The sequence below is a fragment of the Berghia stephanieae genome, chromosome 13, assembly GCF_034508935.2.
Source record: "Berghia stephanieae isolate SIO BIC M18660-M18661 chromosome 13, UCSD_Bste_1.3, whole genome shotgun sequence".
Classification (NCBI taxonomy): Eukaryota; Metazoa; Mollusca; class Gastropoda; order Nudibranchia; family Aeolidiidae; genus Berghia; species Berghia stephanieae.
In genome coordinates, this window is record NC_088372.1 from 16,141,869 (window position 1) to 16,159,391 (window position 17,523).

Below are 17,523 nucleotides of genomic sequence, written 5' to 3' on the forward strand. Positions count from 1 at the left end.
AGTACGATTTTTTGGAATTTTTATATGTTTTTTTGTTCCAAGGTTGAAAATGATACATTTGATGCAATGATACATACATACATGCCATACACCAACTGTTGTATGATGCATCGCATTTTGTAAATTTGGACTATTCTTATCATTTCAATTCGTTATATATTGCTGGTTTTCACTAATATTTTTCTCATACCTTTGTGAGGATTTGCATTAGATTATGCATGTAAGCTTATTTTATAATTTCGATGGCCTCGGGCCACATTAAAATTTTTACTTCTGTTAAATAGAAAACTTAAGTGGAGATTAAATTAAACTAACACCTTTGACAATGACGCGATAAAGGAGTGGTTTGGGTCTAACTATTTTGAAAATCCGTCAAAAAATTGATTTTGAGATTTTGTTGGAAAACGATATTTTATTATCTTAGAAATAATACTATTGAAATCCAACTTCTTAAAAGATACTACAAAGGCACGAAAGACACAGTTGAAAAGGGTACAGGTAGTCAGAAAAGTGTGAAAAACGAAACGCTATTTTGATATTTTCTCAATATGTAATTTTTCTAAGGGTATGGGATACTTTGTCAAACGTTTCTCAGAATCTATTCAATGAAATTGTCTGAAAATCTCCATAGTTATCACAAAGATAATGTATTATGTCGCTACAAAGAGATTTTTTATAAGGTATGTGTAATTTGAATTATAATCCAAAATAGAAATTTATAATATTGATTATCAACTTTGTAAATGTTTTAATAAAAATTCCATAAGCTAAAGCTGTAAAATCTCTCTATGGTGACACACTTTGCTACAATATTGATAAGAGGGAAGAATGTGGAGGTCATTCCTTCATTAGTTTTTGTGGGAGTTTGCCACAAGATTGTTATATTTCTTTTATACCAGACCCCCCAAATTAGGTCACAAAACAGGTATCAACACAGATAATTTATATTTTTCACCAAAAATTCTGGGGTATTTTAAAAACTTATAATGACGATACAGAATGATTAAAACCGCCTTATTTTCTTTTTTAGAAAATGCCCTAACTGCCCCTTCAAAACTGTATTGCTAATAAGTTTGAAAATAAATGGATTATTTCCCTTTATAATAACTAAAATTACATTTATTTTGGTTTTAAAATTTATAATGGTAATTTATTTTTCTTTATTATTTTGTATGAGTATGATTTTTTAAATTACCTAATGGAAACATCACAGCATATCAATATTTTGGTTTTAATAATAACATCTTTATTATACAGATTTAAAAGTGATCTCCAAAAACATGTAAAATAACCGTGGAAAATGATTCAAGCACCGAAATGTGTCTTGTCGAGATTAATTTTGAAATCATAACACACTTGTTAAAAAGACAAATACAGAAACATCATCTTTCCTTCTCTCATTCTCTGTTTATGTCTCTCACTCCTCTCGCTCTCTCTCTCTATCTCTCTCCCAGACACACACACACACATAAACACACACACACACACACTCTTTCGCATACATATATAAACACACACACATACACACTCTCCCTCTCTTTATCTCTCTCTATCTCTCTCTCTCTTTCTCTCTCTCTCCTCTTTATGTGTGTTTCTGTCTCGATGTCTGTCCGTCTGTCTCTCTCTCTCTCTCTCTCTCTCTCTCTCTCTCTCTCTCTCTCTCTCTCTCTCTCTCTCTCTCTCTCCCTCTCTCTCTCTCTCATTCTCCTGCTTCAGTCCAATATTTGGGTCCAGTCTGGTATCATGTTGGAATCAAATGAATACAACTCGCACACAAACAAATATGCACACACACAAACACACAAACACACACACACACACACACACACACACAAAGAATCCCAAAAACAAATGTTTGGAAACTTAGAAAGAAATACACAATGTAGGCTTCAGACAACTCATGAAAATACTTTCATTCAGATCAACTCATTAGACATGTTGTTTTTTTAATCACCCATTGTGTGTCTATTAATTTTTATAAAGAAGAAAAAAAAAAAAACAACAACAACAACATTAACAAAGAGAACTACAAAATAAAATATAATGTAGATGAAGCCAAAATAATAACTAAATAAATGAAAAGGGCATGAACTCTGAATATGTTCAATATCCACTAAAATCGTTCAAACCTATTTATAAATGTATTCATGCCATGTAGATGAAACCAACAAACAAAAAAAGCATGAACTCTGAATATGTTCAATATCCACTAAAATCGTTCAAACCTATTTATAAATGTATTCATGCCATGTAGATGAAACCAACAAACAAAAAAAGCATGAACTCTGAATTTGTTCAACATTCACTAAAATCGTTCAAACCTATTTATAAATGTATCCAAGCCATGTAGATGAAACCAACAAACAAAAAAAGCATGAACTCTGAATTTGTTCAACATCCACTAAAATCGTTCAAACCTATTTATAAATGTATCCAAACCATGTAGATGAAACCAACAAACAAAAAAAGCATGAACTCTGAATTTGTTCAACATTCACTAAAATCGTTCAAACCTATTTATAAATGTATCCAAGCCATGTAGATGAAACCAACAAACAAAAAAAGCATGAACTCTGAATTTGTTCAACATCCACTAAAATCGTTCAAACCTATTTATAAGTGTATCCAAGCCATGTAGATGAAACCAACAAACAAAAAAAGCATGAACTCTGAATTTGTTCAACATCCACTAAAATCGTTCAAATCTAGTTATAAGAGTATCCAAGCCTTGTAGATGAAACCAAAACAAAAATAGCATGAACTCTGAATTTGTTCAACATCGACTAAAATCGTTCAAACCTATTTATAAGAGTATTCAAGTCAACAACAATAATGAAAATGTTTGAAATTGTGGGAAGATACCTGTTTGGAGATTCATTCTATGAATTCTTTTCGACAAAAACAATGTTTATGTTGTCACCGGCCAGATAGTCATTTTTCACCTGAGTATGGTGAGATAATGTGACTGAAGAAACTTTTGAAAGGATTCAACTTTGCTCAGAGTAAAGTGAGATTTGAAAATCTTCTTCCCACCGGGTCAAAACTCAAAACCGATTGTCAGTATTTCCTAAATTGAGCTTTTTTATATCCACTAAACGTGCTCAAAGCGCTTTACAAGGGGTCCCCGGCCAACAGCAACACTTATTATGTAGGACGAGACATGACGCCTGTTAGGCGATATCACAATATTTTTTCGGATAGAGACAACGCTGTTAACGACCAAGTACTCATTTTACACCTGAGTACGGTGAGAGAATATGGTTAAAAAGCCTTTTCCAAGGACTCAACTATGCGCCGAGCGAGGCTCGAACCCATGACCTTCCGATCCGAAAGCGAGTGTCATACCATTAGACCGCATAGCCGTATCATGGGGTATAATGACAAGACAATCAAAACACAGACATAATCAGATAAGTATTGTTTTTTTAAGTTTACTTCTTGTTAACGATGATAGTTGGAATGAGAATATTGACCACGTTCCGCCAATCTGTAAAAGTGACCATCCATGATCTACTTTCTATCTCTATTAGTTTACCCAAACATGCTTGTTGTAAGAAGAAAAGATATTATTTTGATAATTAATCACAATGGTAATTATGAAGCATGTAGCTAGATGTGAAATGGAGATTGTTGATTGAGAAAATTTAGAAGAATTGTTTGTACCTATTTGGATGACTTGGACAAGGTGGCTCGGAAATGTCGCAGCGTACGTAGGAAGCCCCATAAATCAATGTGCGAAACTCGCAGATGAGAGAGAGAGCTGGCGAACCATGATCTCCAACGTCGTGTCCGACATGGAACATCGGTAAAGGTAAATTTGAATGACTAAAGCAGTTAACCACATGATAAATAAGAAACAAAAACTATTCAAAAAATATATGAAACATAGATCAATAGATTTGTATAACAACATGTTTCTTTCGTTATTTAAAACTATTATAAGACCTGTTCTTGGATAGGAAACAATGTTTCGAGAACAATATATCTAAGGCAGTCAATAATAGGTCTTGAAAATATTCAAAGACGAGCAACAAAATGGCCTCCCGGGGGTTGAGAGAATGCCATATGACGAATGTTTAACATTCCTCGATCTACCTAGTCCCAAATACAGAAGAATTAGAGGAGACTTATTTCAGCTGTACAAGATAATACATAATATAAATGGTATAAATCCATCAATTTTGTTTGAATTTTCCAAGATTGTGTATACCAGAGGCAAGATTTCAGGCAAAAATAAGACAGAACTCATTTCTTATACGTATTTGAAAACATGGAATAGTCTCTGTTTTAACACAAAAAATTAATGTTCTTTAAATCAGTTTAAAATCTTAGTTGATATGGAGTAAACGGCTCAAATATTTAAGTATTACTAATATGTTTTATTTTATTTTTTTTACCCAAAAAAAGACTAATTAATTGATTCATTTCTTATTTCAATTTGATTTTGAAATTTTATCATTTATTTCTTTAGTTATCTATTCGTTTATTTGTCTGTTTTTTATTCAATTATTTATCCATTTATTTATTTATCTTTATAACTTTAAATTGTCACGTGGATATAATTGTTTCCATTACTATCATGATTTTGTAGACTGGTTTGTAAATTAATTGTTGACAAGTAAGATGCATGACATCTAAAATAATGTTAAATCATGATGATTTATCAGATACTTATGTATGATTATTATCGTGGTGACTTTCATGATTACCTTTGTCATTAATATTTCATTATACTATGAACTTTTTACATTTATGATTCATTCGATCAAGACCAATTTTCAATAACCAATATTCTATGATAGTAATTTTCGACTTTTACATTACCGTATTGATATATTATATTTCCTTACATTCAATTTAAAGTTGTGTAAAACTGTCTGTGAATGATACAATGCAAGCTATATGAGATTTTGTAATCATAATCTATTGCATAAGGCATTTGAAGATTAATTCCTATCTTCAGCCTTTAGTAAGATAAGATAGATAAATATGCTCAAAATGCTTTACAAGAGGCTTCAAACAACGCTGACACCAGACATGTAGGAAGAGACCCCTCTGTACATCTACGAGTGAGCACTGATTGGATAGGTGAAAACGTCCACTTTGGCGGTTCTTTTTTCTTTCTTCGGCTTCTTTTTTTTTATCTTTCTACTCTTTATTTTAATAACCCAGCGTTCTAACTAAGGTGGCAATCAATATTAACTACCCGTTTGATTGACTAGAAATCGGGTAAAACTTCAGGACTCATTCGCTCTGAGAGACCACTGCTTTGAGCAAAATAGGTGTGTATACCACATGTTCCATAAAACTGTCCCATCCTTTCTTTTAGTTAGAAACAATGGTTTTGCCCTACGTGCACTTATTTGCATATATGTACACCTCGGTTTCGCACAATTAAAGATCTTAACAAGTGTGTATGATAGAAAGGTTCCAGAAAAAAACAAGAAAAAAAACCATCCCAAAAAATCAGTCTACCTCGAAGTAGTTGAGGTTTTTGCTTGTATTTTTCTTTATTGCTTTGTCTGGCACCTTTCATACACACTTGTTCAGATATTTATCTTACACCGGTGCCTGTTCCCTAGTTTCTTAATTTGATATTTTCGCACAATTGCCTGTTCTAATGTGTGTCGTTTAAAAGGAAAAGAAAGTCATGCGTAATCAAACATTTTACTTCAAGACACAATTATATATCATCAGGTTCTATGCACGCTTTTTGATCAAACCATTCCTGTATATTGTTTATTCTATCTGATTCATTGTCTTTCAGATTCCATAGTTTTTGACAGGTCTCACAAAAGGGCACCGCTTCATAATGATAATGAATATACTTGATCGCTCTGTCTGAATCTCTTATTGCATAGTCTTCGAACATATAAATATATCTGTCTTTTTCTTTAAGAATTTTGATGTATTCCTCATCATTCTTATCCAGATATGTAAGATATTCGGCCAGTTCTTTAGGGGAGGAGTACAGGGTGGTGTCAACGAACCCTCCTGGAGCAGCATGGCGGTCAAGGTCACCCTTTATGGCCCGGGACACCGTTATGATATCAAGAGGCATGAATCGAAAAAATTTCTCACTAATATAATCGTGGCATAATCCGTTTTCAAAAGCCAAGTAAAATTTATATTTTATAGCTATTTCTGTATTACATTTTTCATCATTTCCCCTCTCGCATTTGAAGCTGCCGCAAGCTCCGTATATATCTACGTTCATATATTTCTGGAGCTCTTTGACGTATTCGTCCCGCTTGCTCGGGGATCCGCAATGACTCACCATCCACGCAACCGTACCGTTCTTTTTTGAAAGGATTTTATAATAGTCCTTCCTGGGTGGATTTGGGTGTTTACGGACCAGACCATAGTAAGATGGGATGGTCGAATCGGCCCGGTAGGTCATTGTCCAGTTAAAAACGTTCAACCATTCCTTGTTATGGAACTTGCTGTTTTTGAAGAAAATGTTGATTGGTGGTTCCTGGTTATGGAACATGAATAGTTGATTAGGGTATGCTCGAGCTGGTGGCTTCGCACCTACAATTTGTCCTGAAAAAGATCGGTAAAAATTAAACACAAGACTTTTTAAAATTATGTACTTTATAATGACATAATGTTAAGCAGTAAGAAATTGAGAGCTTTTTTTATATAGTTTAGTAAATAAAATGGACTAATAACCGAAATATGCGCTGTGTGGTCTTGTGGTATGTGTCATATATAACGATGATTTACACTTATTTTATCAAACTTTTAATTTAGTAATATAAACATAAGAGCGGAGTTATAAAAGGATCGGAAGTTACTGAATTCGAGTCCGACTTTGGGCGGCGCATAGTTGAGTCCTTGGAAAACGCTCTTTCCTCACATTATCTCTTCGTACTCAGGTGTAGGTGTTGCTGTTGGCTAAGGACACCTTTTAAATCGCTTTGATCAGGTTTAGTCGATTTGTGCTGTATAAAAGCTCAAGAATGAAGTAACATATTTCTTTTGAAAAGTGGACCTACCAAGGGGGAACAACAGTAAGTAGTTATAATATAACAGTCACTTTGGGATGGGAAAATATATTGAATAGAGAAGCAGCAGTTTCATTTTAGCACATTGCTTTCGCAATGTATAATTACCCATTAAGACGTACAGACCTTTCGTACACGATCCGACGGATTTCTACAAATTATGGATAATTGACCAAAACTCATGAAAACTAAGCATGTAAACGAGGATTTTCAATCTCGTCCGTCGGATGTCCGCCCAACTCCTGAAATTAGGAGCCGCCTGATATTTTCCTGTCTTCGTGTTGACGGATCACCGTGGGTGATTAGATTTCACTGAAATCCAATCGTAATACAAACTACTATTGAGAGGTGAAGTTCACTCATATGTTTGTGTTCACGTGTCTGTGTGGCATGTATATGGCGGTGGTGTGATGGTGGTGGTTGGTATATATATATATATATATATATATATATATATATATATATGTGTGTGTGTGTGTGTGTGTGTGTGTGTGTGTGTGTGTCTTTTCCCAGATCCGACCCGGAGTAATTAACTGTACGTCTAAACGGAACTTATCTCATCGACATAAGTCGATTCACGGAATCCACATATCCACCGCGTCTCATCGATGTTCGTCGGACCGTGTACGAAAAGTCTGTACGTCTAATTGGGCCTTAAGAGAGTGATATTGTTTTCAATAGATATTTAAAAGATATTATTCCCTTTATTCATCACCGAGGGGAAATTCTTCTGTTGGGCCTATTCCAAGAGAAAACTGGAATAAACCAGGTTTCAATAGTAGCGTAGCGCCGAAAAGTGAACTAGGCCGGGGTGACTTGCTCAAGGTCACACAGCGCGACGGGTAGTTGAACCGTAGCTATCGTTAACTTATAGCCTGACACTGACCAAAAAATGATGTCAAATTGCCAGTCTTTTTGGGTTACAGTGTCAGGCTATAGGTAGCTTTATCATGGCTGCGGTTGAACTCGGTACCTTTTAGACCTACCTATATGTACACGTCCTATTATTGGGTCTATAAAAAGGACATGTACGCAATAGTTTGACGCAAAATATCACATACCTTAAACACTATGCATAAATTCTGATTGTAGAATAACAGTTGTTAACAATTATTACGAGTTGCTGTTAATATTATGCGTTTAAAAATACTAGAAATATTGATATTCATTCTATAACAGTGAAGGACCCATAATGCCCACATAATGTAAATTGTAGTTTTAAAAAATGGTACACAAACTGTGCAAATGGATAGGTAAATCTGTAAAGCAAATATTACCATCGATTATCTTTCGTCATTAAACATAACAATATGGATAGGGACAAATCCGTAAAGTAAACAATACCATTGATCATCTTTTGTGATTAAACATAACAAAGGAAATCGATATGAAATATCTTAATACTTAAACAGACCTGCCTACTTGAAAATGTTAAAATTCGTTATTTTTAGCAGATAAAAATTGTAGTAGCTAGCTATAGTTAACTTTTTAAACCAACAATTTACCCGCACAAGGATTAATAACACTTCAAAATCCTTAAAATTATTAAGTTGGCATCAATCTTTATTTTCAATAAGTGTTAATAACACATATTTATATATAATAATATATATATATATATATTTTATATGATTCTTGACATATTCATGTCGATTGGTTATTTTTGAGAGTGTTAGTGTCGTCGGTATATTTTTTATGATATATGTTTGATTCAACGAACTTTCAAACTGACTTGAAATTATAAAACGAATCAAGTTATCTGTTTATCTAACTGTAAAAAGTATATTTCTAATTTTCAAATCTTTCAGTAGAGTTGTGCGCCGTATACTTTTTTTTTATTGACTCAAATGGCACAGTGTTCTCCATAAGGCTATTTTTTTTAAAGAAAAGGATATATATATATATATATATATATATATATATATATATATATATATATATATATATATATATATATAATAGTAATAATATTAATAATAATTCAGTAATAAATCCTAGTTTGCTTTTTTTTAAGCGACAAGAACTTAAACTAGATATAAATTTTCCGTCACCTCTACTTTAAATGTCTCCTCACCGATCATTTTCTGGATTGTTCCCGAAATGCCATACCTACGCAACTTAAAAATGGATTACCTTACACTGAACTCATCAACAGCAATAAGGACATACGGTACATAATTTTTTGGAACAAAACAAGCTTTACAAATCAGCATTGCGTCCTAATGTCTCTAACAAAGATTTTGTTCTTCAAATTTTGTGATGTAGTCATTCAGAGCCATAAGGCCCATGGAGCCAGAGTCTATCTCGGTTTCTATAGCGTGAAACGGACAATAGCAATTGCTTGGTACACTTTGGACAGGACGCAATGAACTTTTCGCCAGATATAACAGACCCAGTACCCAATCACTGCTGGGTGGACAGGGGGTCAGAAAAAATCTCGACTGCACCCTGGATCGATCTCGGTCCCTTTGATTGTGAAGCGAGTGCTCTACCAACTGAGCTATCGGGACCCCAATTTTGTGATGGGCAAAACAAAAATCTGAATAAGAAAGTTTTTATTGAATCGCAACATGAATGTGACGATTTTCCTCATAATTGGTTAGATAGGAGAGGGTTAAAATCACTTCCTTTAAAAATCAAAAACAAAAACAAAAACAACAAGATAAACAAAACAAAACAAAAAAACAACATAAACCCGTTTGAAAGGGATGTGTCACAAAATTGATTATAAATGTCAGTCTTACCATTGAAAATAACCAATGAACTCTCATTGAAATATTTGTTGTTCGTCGTCACAGAACACGGGAATTCAGGACAAAACCTCATCGGTTCCAATTCTGGCATCGGGGGAGTGTAACGGGCTGGGGTGTACCACAAAATTATTTTCTTTTTTCTTCTCAACGACTCCGCTGCTGCTGTTTTAGATCCGGTGAAAAACAGTGTTTCGTTGAATGGGACAAATGGCTCGTAGTTAGTCAGCCTCGGAGCCGGGTGTTTCTCCATCATTGTCGGGCTCTCTTTTTTTATCGGGCGATAGATCACTCCGTTTTCGATCCACATGTTTTCTCCGGTATCGCTTTTCACAGATTGGAGCCCAAAACCAGAACTGAAAACGTTTTTTGATAAAGATTTGAGTTTAGTTCTGTCCAATTTGTTTTCCTTGCTATTTTTATCATTTATATGTTGTGTTAAAATAGATTTTATGGTCTTTTTCATTGAAGAATCGTCCACTTTAACTCCACGAATCTTTTCTTCCAAACTAAGATCGCTCCTACTTTGTATCAATATTGACTGATTCGAATTGATATTATTCACCTTATCGAAGCCAAAAACCAAAATTTTTTTCAACTTGTTATTCACCCGAATTCTATTATCAGATTTTAAAATGCCTGAATTTCCATTATCGTTGATATTTTCTTGTGCTTGTTTGGCTAAGAAGATTTTGCCTAACCTGCTGTTTCTGATTTCTCTCCCCTTTGATAAAAGAGATGCCTTCACGTTGCTGTTGTCAAAATTGTTCGTTATCACCCGGAGCCCGGAAAGCGTCACCAAGATACCAGCGGCCAATTTGAAAAATGTACTGGTTTTCATCTTGCCTCGAAGATATACCTGAAAGGAATAATAAAAAAGAGAGAGAGAGATGAGTAAATACTATGTAGAATATAATCGCGTGTATTTTAGAAACTTGGATCATATCCGTACATTTACTGGCCTACGTATAAACGAATGATCATCAAAATTATCCGCGGATAAACGGGTACTCATCGAATAATCTAGTAATAGTAGCTAATATGGCTGTGTAAGATGGACAATTACAGAAGACATTAGAAAGAAACTGGAGGCAGCAGAAATGTGGTTCCTTAGAAGGATGTTAAGAATCTCGTGGACAGAGAAGAAAACTAATGAAGAAGTATTAGAGCAAGCTGCTGGAGCTAAAAGGTTACTAATTCGTACAATAAGAAAAAGACAAATGCAATTTTAGGGCACCTAAATCGACATAAATGTATTGAACATCTTGCTCTCACAGGAAAGATAGAAGGTAAAAAGAGTAAAGGTAGATCAAGAAAAAAATATGTGAATAGTTTGAACAGCTGGGTGACAAAGAAAGAGAAGAGTAATATTAGTTTTCTGAGGTTATCTGATCAGAGAGATGAATGGCGTTCCATGATCACCGATGTCTGGCACAGACTTGGTACTTGAAGGCGAAGAGGAAGAAGTAGCTAATAATATAGGAACGGCTAAAAGCATAGACTATCATTGGGATATGATAATAATAATTATAATACGAGTGAGAGTTGGGGAAATGCCAACTTGAAATTCTTCAAAGTAATACACATAGATATATGGAAATACGATCGTATAATCAGTGGTTTTCTAATTTTTTTTTATTTTTCAAAATATTAAGCTTAATAAAAGATAACTATTTGATGACTCTGCCGCAACGCCATCCGTGTCGCCAACACCGTCGAGGTCTACGTCATCACACGGAGCAACGCGACCTCACGCAGTAAACTGAGTGATCAGAGGATCAGGGATTCAGTGATTCATTCATAATCAGTGTTGCCAGGTTGGCGGATTTTCCGCCAAATTGGCAGATGTTTATCATCGCGTGGCGGATGGCGGATTTTTTTGGCGGATTTTTGATGATTTGTATACCCTTTAAAAAGGTAAAAGTATAACAATCAAGTATAATTATTTCTTCCCCCCCCCCCTTTAAAGTGACATTTAGGAGCACGTACTGTGAGTACTGTTGGTCTAGATCTATATTACACAACCTAATTCAGATTAACCAAAGGTGAAAACAATATTCGACAGTCTAATCCCGTTCAAACAAAATCGAAACTCCGAATCTTCATGCTTTTAAAAAGGAAAAAGTTGTAAAAAGGTGAGTAAATTTTTATTCTGTGACAATACACTATTGTTGATTATGAGTGTTTAAATCAAATGGCGGATTATTCGGCCGATTTTGGGCTAATATCGCAGGTGAGGTAGGATAAAGTTGGCGGGTTTTGGCGGATTTCTGGCATAAAGTTGGCGGGATTTTTGCAAAGAAACCTGGCAACGCTGTTCTTGATGATTATTTGTTGCACGAATAAAATTGAGAATTCATTGAATGCTCTGTTTTATCCGTTGAGCACACGTCTGTGTTTTATCCGAGGATAACCGGTTATGAGTGGATAATCGTTACAGCTCTAGAATATAACCTATTTGTGACCCATCGTCTGAAAACGGTATTATGTCGGAACGAACCAGATGCTAAAAAGCCGAAGTTAATGTTAAAACTGGTCAAAATTATAAATTGTTGGCATCAGCACCCTAAAATATGGTATCCATTCTCCTCAATAAAACATACAAACTCAACTCAAGTCTGATATTTCTGGCTATAAATTCAATTTTCAACGTCTTAACCAACCCCGACTTTATACCGTTTTGAGACGAAGGGTCACATTTAAGGGCAATTTTATAACAATTGAGATACAAAAAGACATCAATATTTATATATTTCGAAAGATTATGAAAGAAATTATATCTTTTATTTTATGGTCAGTTTCTCGGGGTTGAATAACAAAAACTAAACAGTTATTATTTACTAATGTTGAAAAATTGAGGGCAAAATATCAACTTTGGTTGAGCTTTTTATAAACTTCATGAAGATTATTCTGCTATTTTTTTGTGATGAATTGTTACTTTAAGTATAATTTTTCATAATTGAATCTTCAGAATTTTTGTAGATTTTTCAAAATAACTTAATGTTGATACAAATTTGCTAACTTTTCAGAAACAAACTTCGAGAAGACTTTTGAGAAAATCTAGGGCCTAATTGGCAGAATGGTGGTGGGGTGGTGGTGGTGATGATGATGATGATGATGATGATGATGATGATGATGATGATGATGATGACGACGATGATGATGATGATGATGATGATGACGATGATTATGATAATGATGATGATGATGATGATGATGATGATGATGATGATGATGATGATGACGACGTTACATAGTTGTGTCTATTTCAAAGAATTGCAACGACATTTTAAGATGTTACTGATTTCTTGGAAACGTTTTCTTAGCGCTGTTTGCAAATTTAGTAAACGTTGCGCTATATGCTATATATATATATATTATAATATATTATATATATATATATATATATATATATATATATATATACACACACACACATACACTCACACACACAAAAGAAGGAAATACGTTCCGCGTTTACCTTTAGTCGTCTTGTAGTCGAAACCATTTTCATATGAGACCAAATATTCCTACGCCACAATAAAATGCTTTTTTAGGGGAGATGCGCTTGTCACAGATTAGTGTCCCTCAGTAATGCCCAACTCGATTATGAGGATAATACATCATGTAATCACTAGTATTTTATGGCAGAATGGTTTCTAAGTGTGAACAACACTCACAAAAACACACAATGGGAGCGATCTATATTCAGGTTTTCGTCCAACCAGGTCATCAATCACATGATTTGTTTCTGTCCAATGATTGGCTTAATCTTAACAAATGCAAACATGCTGCTTTGTTTATGAAAGTTGTAAATGTACATACGTGTCAAGCTGAATAAAATGACCAATCGTGATGTTAGATATTAAAAAGGTATGAACACTTTTCACTATTTGGGTCACTTTGAGCATATTTTGCAATGTGTCCAATGACCTCGAGCACATGGAAAGTTAATATAGATAGTATGCAGATGACGTCACTCAGGCCTTTGTTATTGTTTTTGCCATCCGCGTTTGTGAGTTATTCTCACTAAACTGTATTAACCAGACTATAAAAGTTCATGGTTACACAGAGTTTGTGTGTTGGTCCGTAATACTTCCGGATGGCAATGTTGTGAACTCCTTGGCCAAGCGCATTCTATCTATAGATCGCTCCCTTTCATAAATGAATATTATAAGCCACAACAATAAGATACCAGTCACACGTGGATAGGTTTTCCTAACAGACCTAGATTAACCACGCCTCTCGGACAATCGTCATATTGTAAACAATGGCAGTGATTGGTAGACGCGGTAAACTACACAGGTTTTTCTATCGATGGTATGTGTCTAACTGAAATACCCACTGTTCCACCGCTTGGTCAATATATATAGTATGCAGATGACGTCACTCAGGTCTTTGTTATTGTTTTTTGCCATCCGCATTTATGAGTAATGCTCACTGAACTGTATTAACCCGACTATAAACGTTCATGGATACACTCAGTTTTGTGTGTTGGTCCGTTATACTTCCGGATGGCAATGTTATGAGCTTCTTAGCCAAGCGCATACTATCTATAGAAGCTCATAGCATTGCCATCCGGAAATATAACGGATCAACACACAAAACTGTGTGTATCCATGAACGTTTATAGTCAGGTTAATAGAGTTCAGTGAGCATTACTCATAAACCCGGATGGCAAAAAACAATAACAAAGACATGAATGACGTCATCTTCGAACTATCTATAACCAACACAGAAAACTATGTGTAAATTTAAACGTTAATAATCTGATCGAGAAAATCGTGTGACAACAAGTCATCAATTTGACGGCACTGACAATAACAGTAATCAGAGAGAGGTCGATTTCATTCACGATATTGTTTATAAACAACAAACTATTTTTGTCCGAGTACGTATGAGGGTGTGTCACAAATTTCATGTTTTGATTGGTCAAAAATCTACTGGTTAATTACTATCAAGGGTGGGTTGGGAACACGTGTATTCGTCACTCAGCTCTTTGTTATTGTTTTTAGCCGGGCATTTTTATGAGTACCGTGATTCTTACTAAACTATAGATAGAATGCGCTTGGCCAAGGAGTTCACAACATTGCCATCCGGAAGTATAACGGACCAACACACAAACTCTGTGTAACCATCAACTTTTATAGTCTGGTTAATACAGTTTAGTGAGAACAACTCACAAACGCGGATGGCAAAAACAATAACAAAGGCCTAAGTGACGTCATCTTCGAATATCTATATATTAATCTGACTATAGATAGTATGCAGATGACGTCACTCGGGCCTTTGTTATTGCTTTTGCCATCCGCGTTTGTGAGTTGTTCTCACTCAACTGTATTAACCAGACTATAAAAGTTCATGGTTACACAGAGTTTGTGTGTTGGTCCGTTATACTTCCGGATGGCAATGTTGTGAACTCCTTGGCCAAGCGCATTCTATCTATAGTTTAGTAAGAATCACGGTACTCATAAAAATGCCCGGCTAAAAACAATAAAAAAGACCTGAGTGACGTCAACTTCATACGATCTGTGGTCTGATTGATAGAATTAGTGAGAATTAATCAGCTATCTTGGTGTATAAAAACCATAATGAAAACTGGATCAACTTCGTTCATTCTATAGAAGGATATAATGGAACGACGTGCACTTATTTGCAGGTCAGATAACCCAATTCCTTATGGGATCATTGTTGTAATGGAAATCTTAAAAAATGACGCAAGATATTGTCAATTACAAAAATATAAAACTAGGCCCATAAGTGGGTTCGGATGTCAGACCTGCATATATATACACGTCGATATGGAATGAATGAAGTAAAGTCACTCAGCTCTTTTGTGTTCATTTCAAGATGTATAATTAGTCATCACCAACTAAATTCTCTTTGTAAGAATGTAGACTTGAAAAATTACACATAATTTTGTGGGTTGGTAAACTTGATCTGGCAGACAGCAAAGGTGAATATTATATTTAAACATATACCACAAACGTTCAGGTTTCTGACGAGGCATTATTTTCAACAGAAATGATAAGACTCCATAAATATTATACAAACTTTATTGGGGCATTTTCTCTCAATTTCTGGATTTTAAAATCGTGATGGTAAAAATACAATTAACCAGTAGATATTTAACCAATCAAAACATAGAGTATGTGACACACCTCCCTATGTTCGGACAAGCATGGCTTTTTGTTTATAAACAATAATATGAATGAAATTGACCTCTTTCTCTCTCTGGTCATTGTTATTGTTTTCACATCGTCAAATGGGTGACTAAGTTACCACACGGTTTTCTCGATTAGATTATAAACGTTTAGGTTTGCACAGAGTTTTCTGTGGTGTTGATTCTTTTGATTAAGTAGTAGAACTGTGGGTATTTTACTTATAGACATACCATTGACAGTAAAACCTGTGTTTACCAATCACTGCTATTGTTTACATTATGACGACTGTCCGAGAGGCGTGGTTTTCTATGTGTCTATTCTTTAAAGTTGCATTGATTTATACTATGTGGTATGTTGTATCTTTGCTTTTTTTTTATTTTTTTTATTTTTTTATTTTTTTTGCCGGGGAGTATTGACTGCGGAATTAGAGCGCAGCATCTCTGCTTTTGAAAAAACTCCTGCGGATGAAGTATACAGAACACAGAACCAATAACGACGTACTAGTGGAAGACGTACAAGATCGTACAGCACAACAGGAACCCCTCATCACCACAGTTAGAGGAAGGAAACTGTCATGGTTTGGCCACACTGTGACGCATGAAGGTTTGTGCAGAACGGTGTTGGAGGAGGAAGAAGAAGAGGAAGGAAGACAAAGAAAAGTTCGGATGGACAATATCAAGAAATGTACCGGAATGAAGATGGAAGAACTCTTGGAGAAGGCCAACAATAGAGAAGAATGTATCCTCCCGTGTATCCCCAATGATCATCAGATCATGGGATAAATGAATGAAATGAATGAATGATTTTTTTTGTTTTTGTTTTTGTTTTGTTTTGTTTTGTTTTTCCCAAAATGCAGTTTGCTTCGTTTATACTTTTTTTTCTGAATTAAAAAAACGCCTCTTATTTTTAAAGATATGGTTTGTTTTTATTTTGAAAACCTTTGTTTTTTAAAATTTTGAATTGTTTGTGTCTTGTTTTTTTTTTGTTTTTTTTTTTTAATGTGTCTTTTTATGAGGGCTTTTATGATAATATATTCCTTTTAAAATTAATTAGTTTGTTATGTATGCACTTATGTATGCAAAACATGCACTTATTTGCAGGTCTAATAACCCAGTTCCTTATGGTCTCATGGCTGTAATGGAAATCTAAAAAAAAAAAAATGACGCAAAATATTGTCCATTAAAACAATGTTAAACTTGACCCATTAATGGGTTCGGATGTCATAACTGCAAATTATATGCAAATGTCGATTGTAGACCTAGCTTAATTCTCTTGCACCAAACCGTTATTTAATAACAGGGGTAATTAAAATATCACATTTGTCAAAAGCCATATAAATAGAATCATTAAAATCCGTCCACTGTGATACCAAAGCATAAAATGGATCAAATGTATTAGAGACAGAAGTCCAATAGATACAAATCCGAATAGTATGGTTTACCCCTTTACCGGCCGTTTGCGGTTTTACAAATATCTTTTTTGATAATAAATTTTATTATTATCATCATCATCATCATCATCATCATTATCATCATCATCATCATCATCATCATCATCATCATCATCATCATCATCATCATCATCATCATCATCATCATCACC

General features: G+C 34.5%; 1 protein-coding gene across 7 annotated transcripts in view; it reads right to left on the reverse strand.

Annotated features, from left to right (window-relative positions):
- Positions 1 to 384: 384 nt before the first annotated feature.
- Positions 385 to 17,523, reverse strand: part of LOC144959307 (glycoprotein 3-alpha-L-fucosyltransferase A-like) — a 31,954-nt gene continuing 14,815 nt past the window's right edge. The window contains exons 1-4 of one of the 7 annotated variants that reach the window (XM_078891855.1): positions 11,294 to 11,406; positions 10,459 to 10,616; positions 9,752 to 10,113; positions 385 to 6,543 (exon numbers count right to left, since the gene is read on the reverse strand). In XM_078891855.1, the coding sequence (XP_078747981.1) occupies positions 5,684 to 6,543; positions 9,752 to 10,113; positions 10,459 to 10,616; positions 11,294 to 11,344 (1,431 nt within the window). In that variant the 5' untranslated portion in view covers positions 11,345 to 11,406 and the 3' untranslated portion in view covers positions 385 to 5,683. Of the gene's footprint in view, positions 6,544 to 9,751; positions 10,617 to 10,994; positions 11,252 to 11,293; positions 11,407 to 13,238; positions 13,535 to 17,523 lie in introns of those variants that run through there. The other 6 variants (XM_078891850.1, XM_078891849.1, XM_078891852.1 and 3 more) reach the window with 6 other exon arrangements.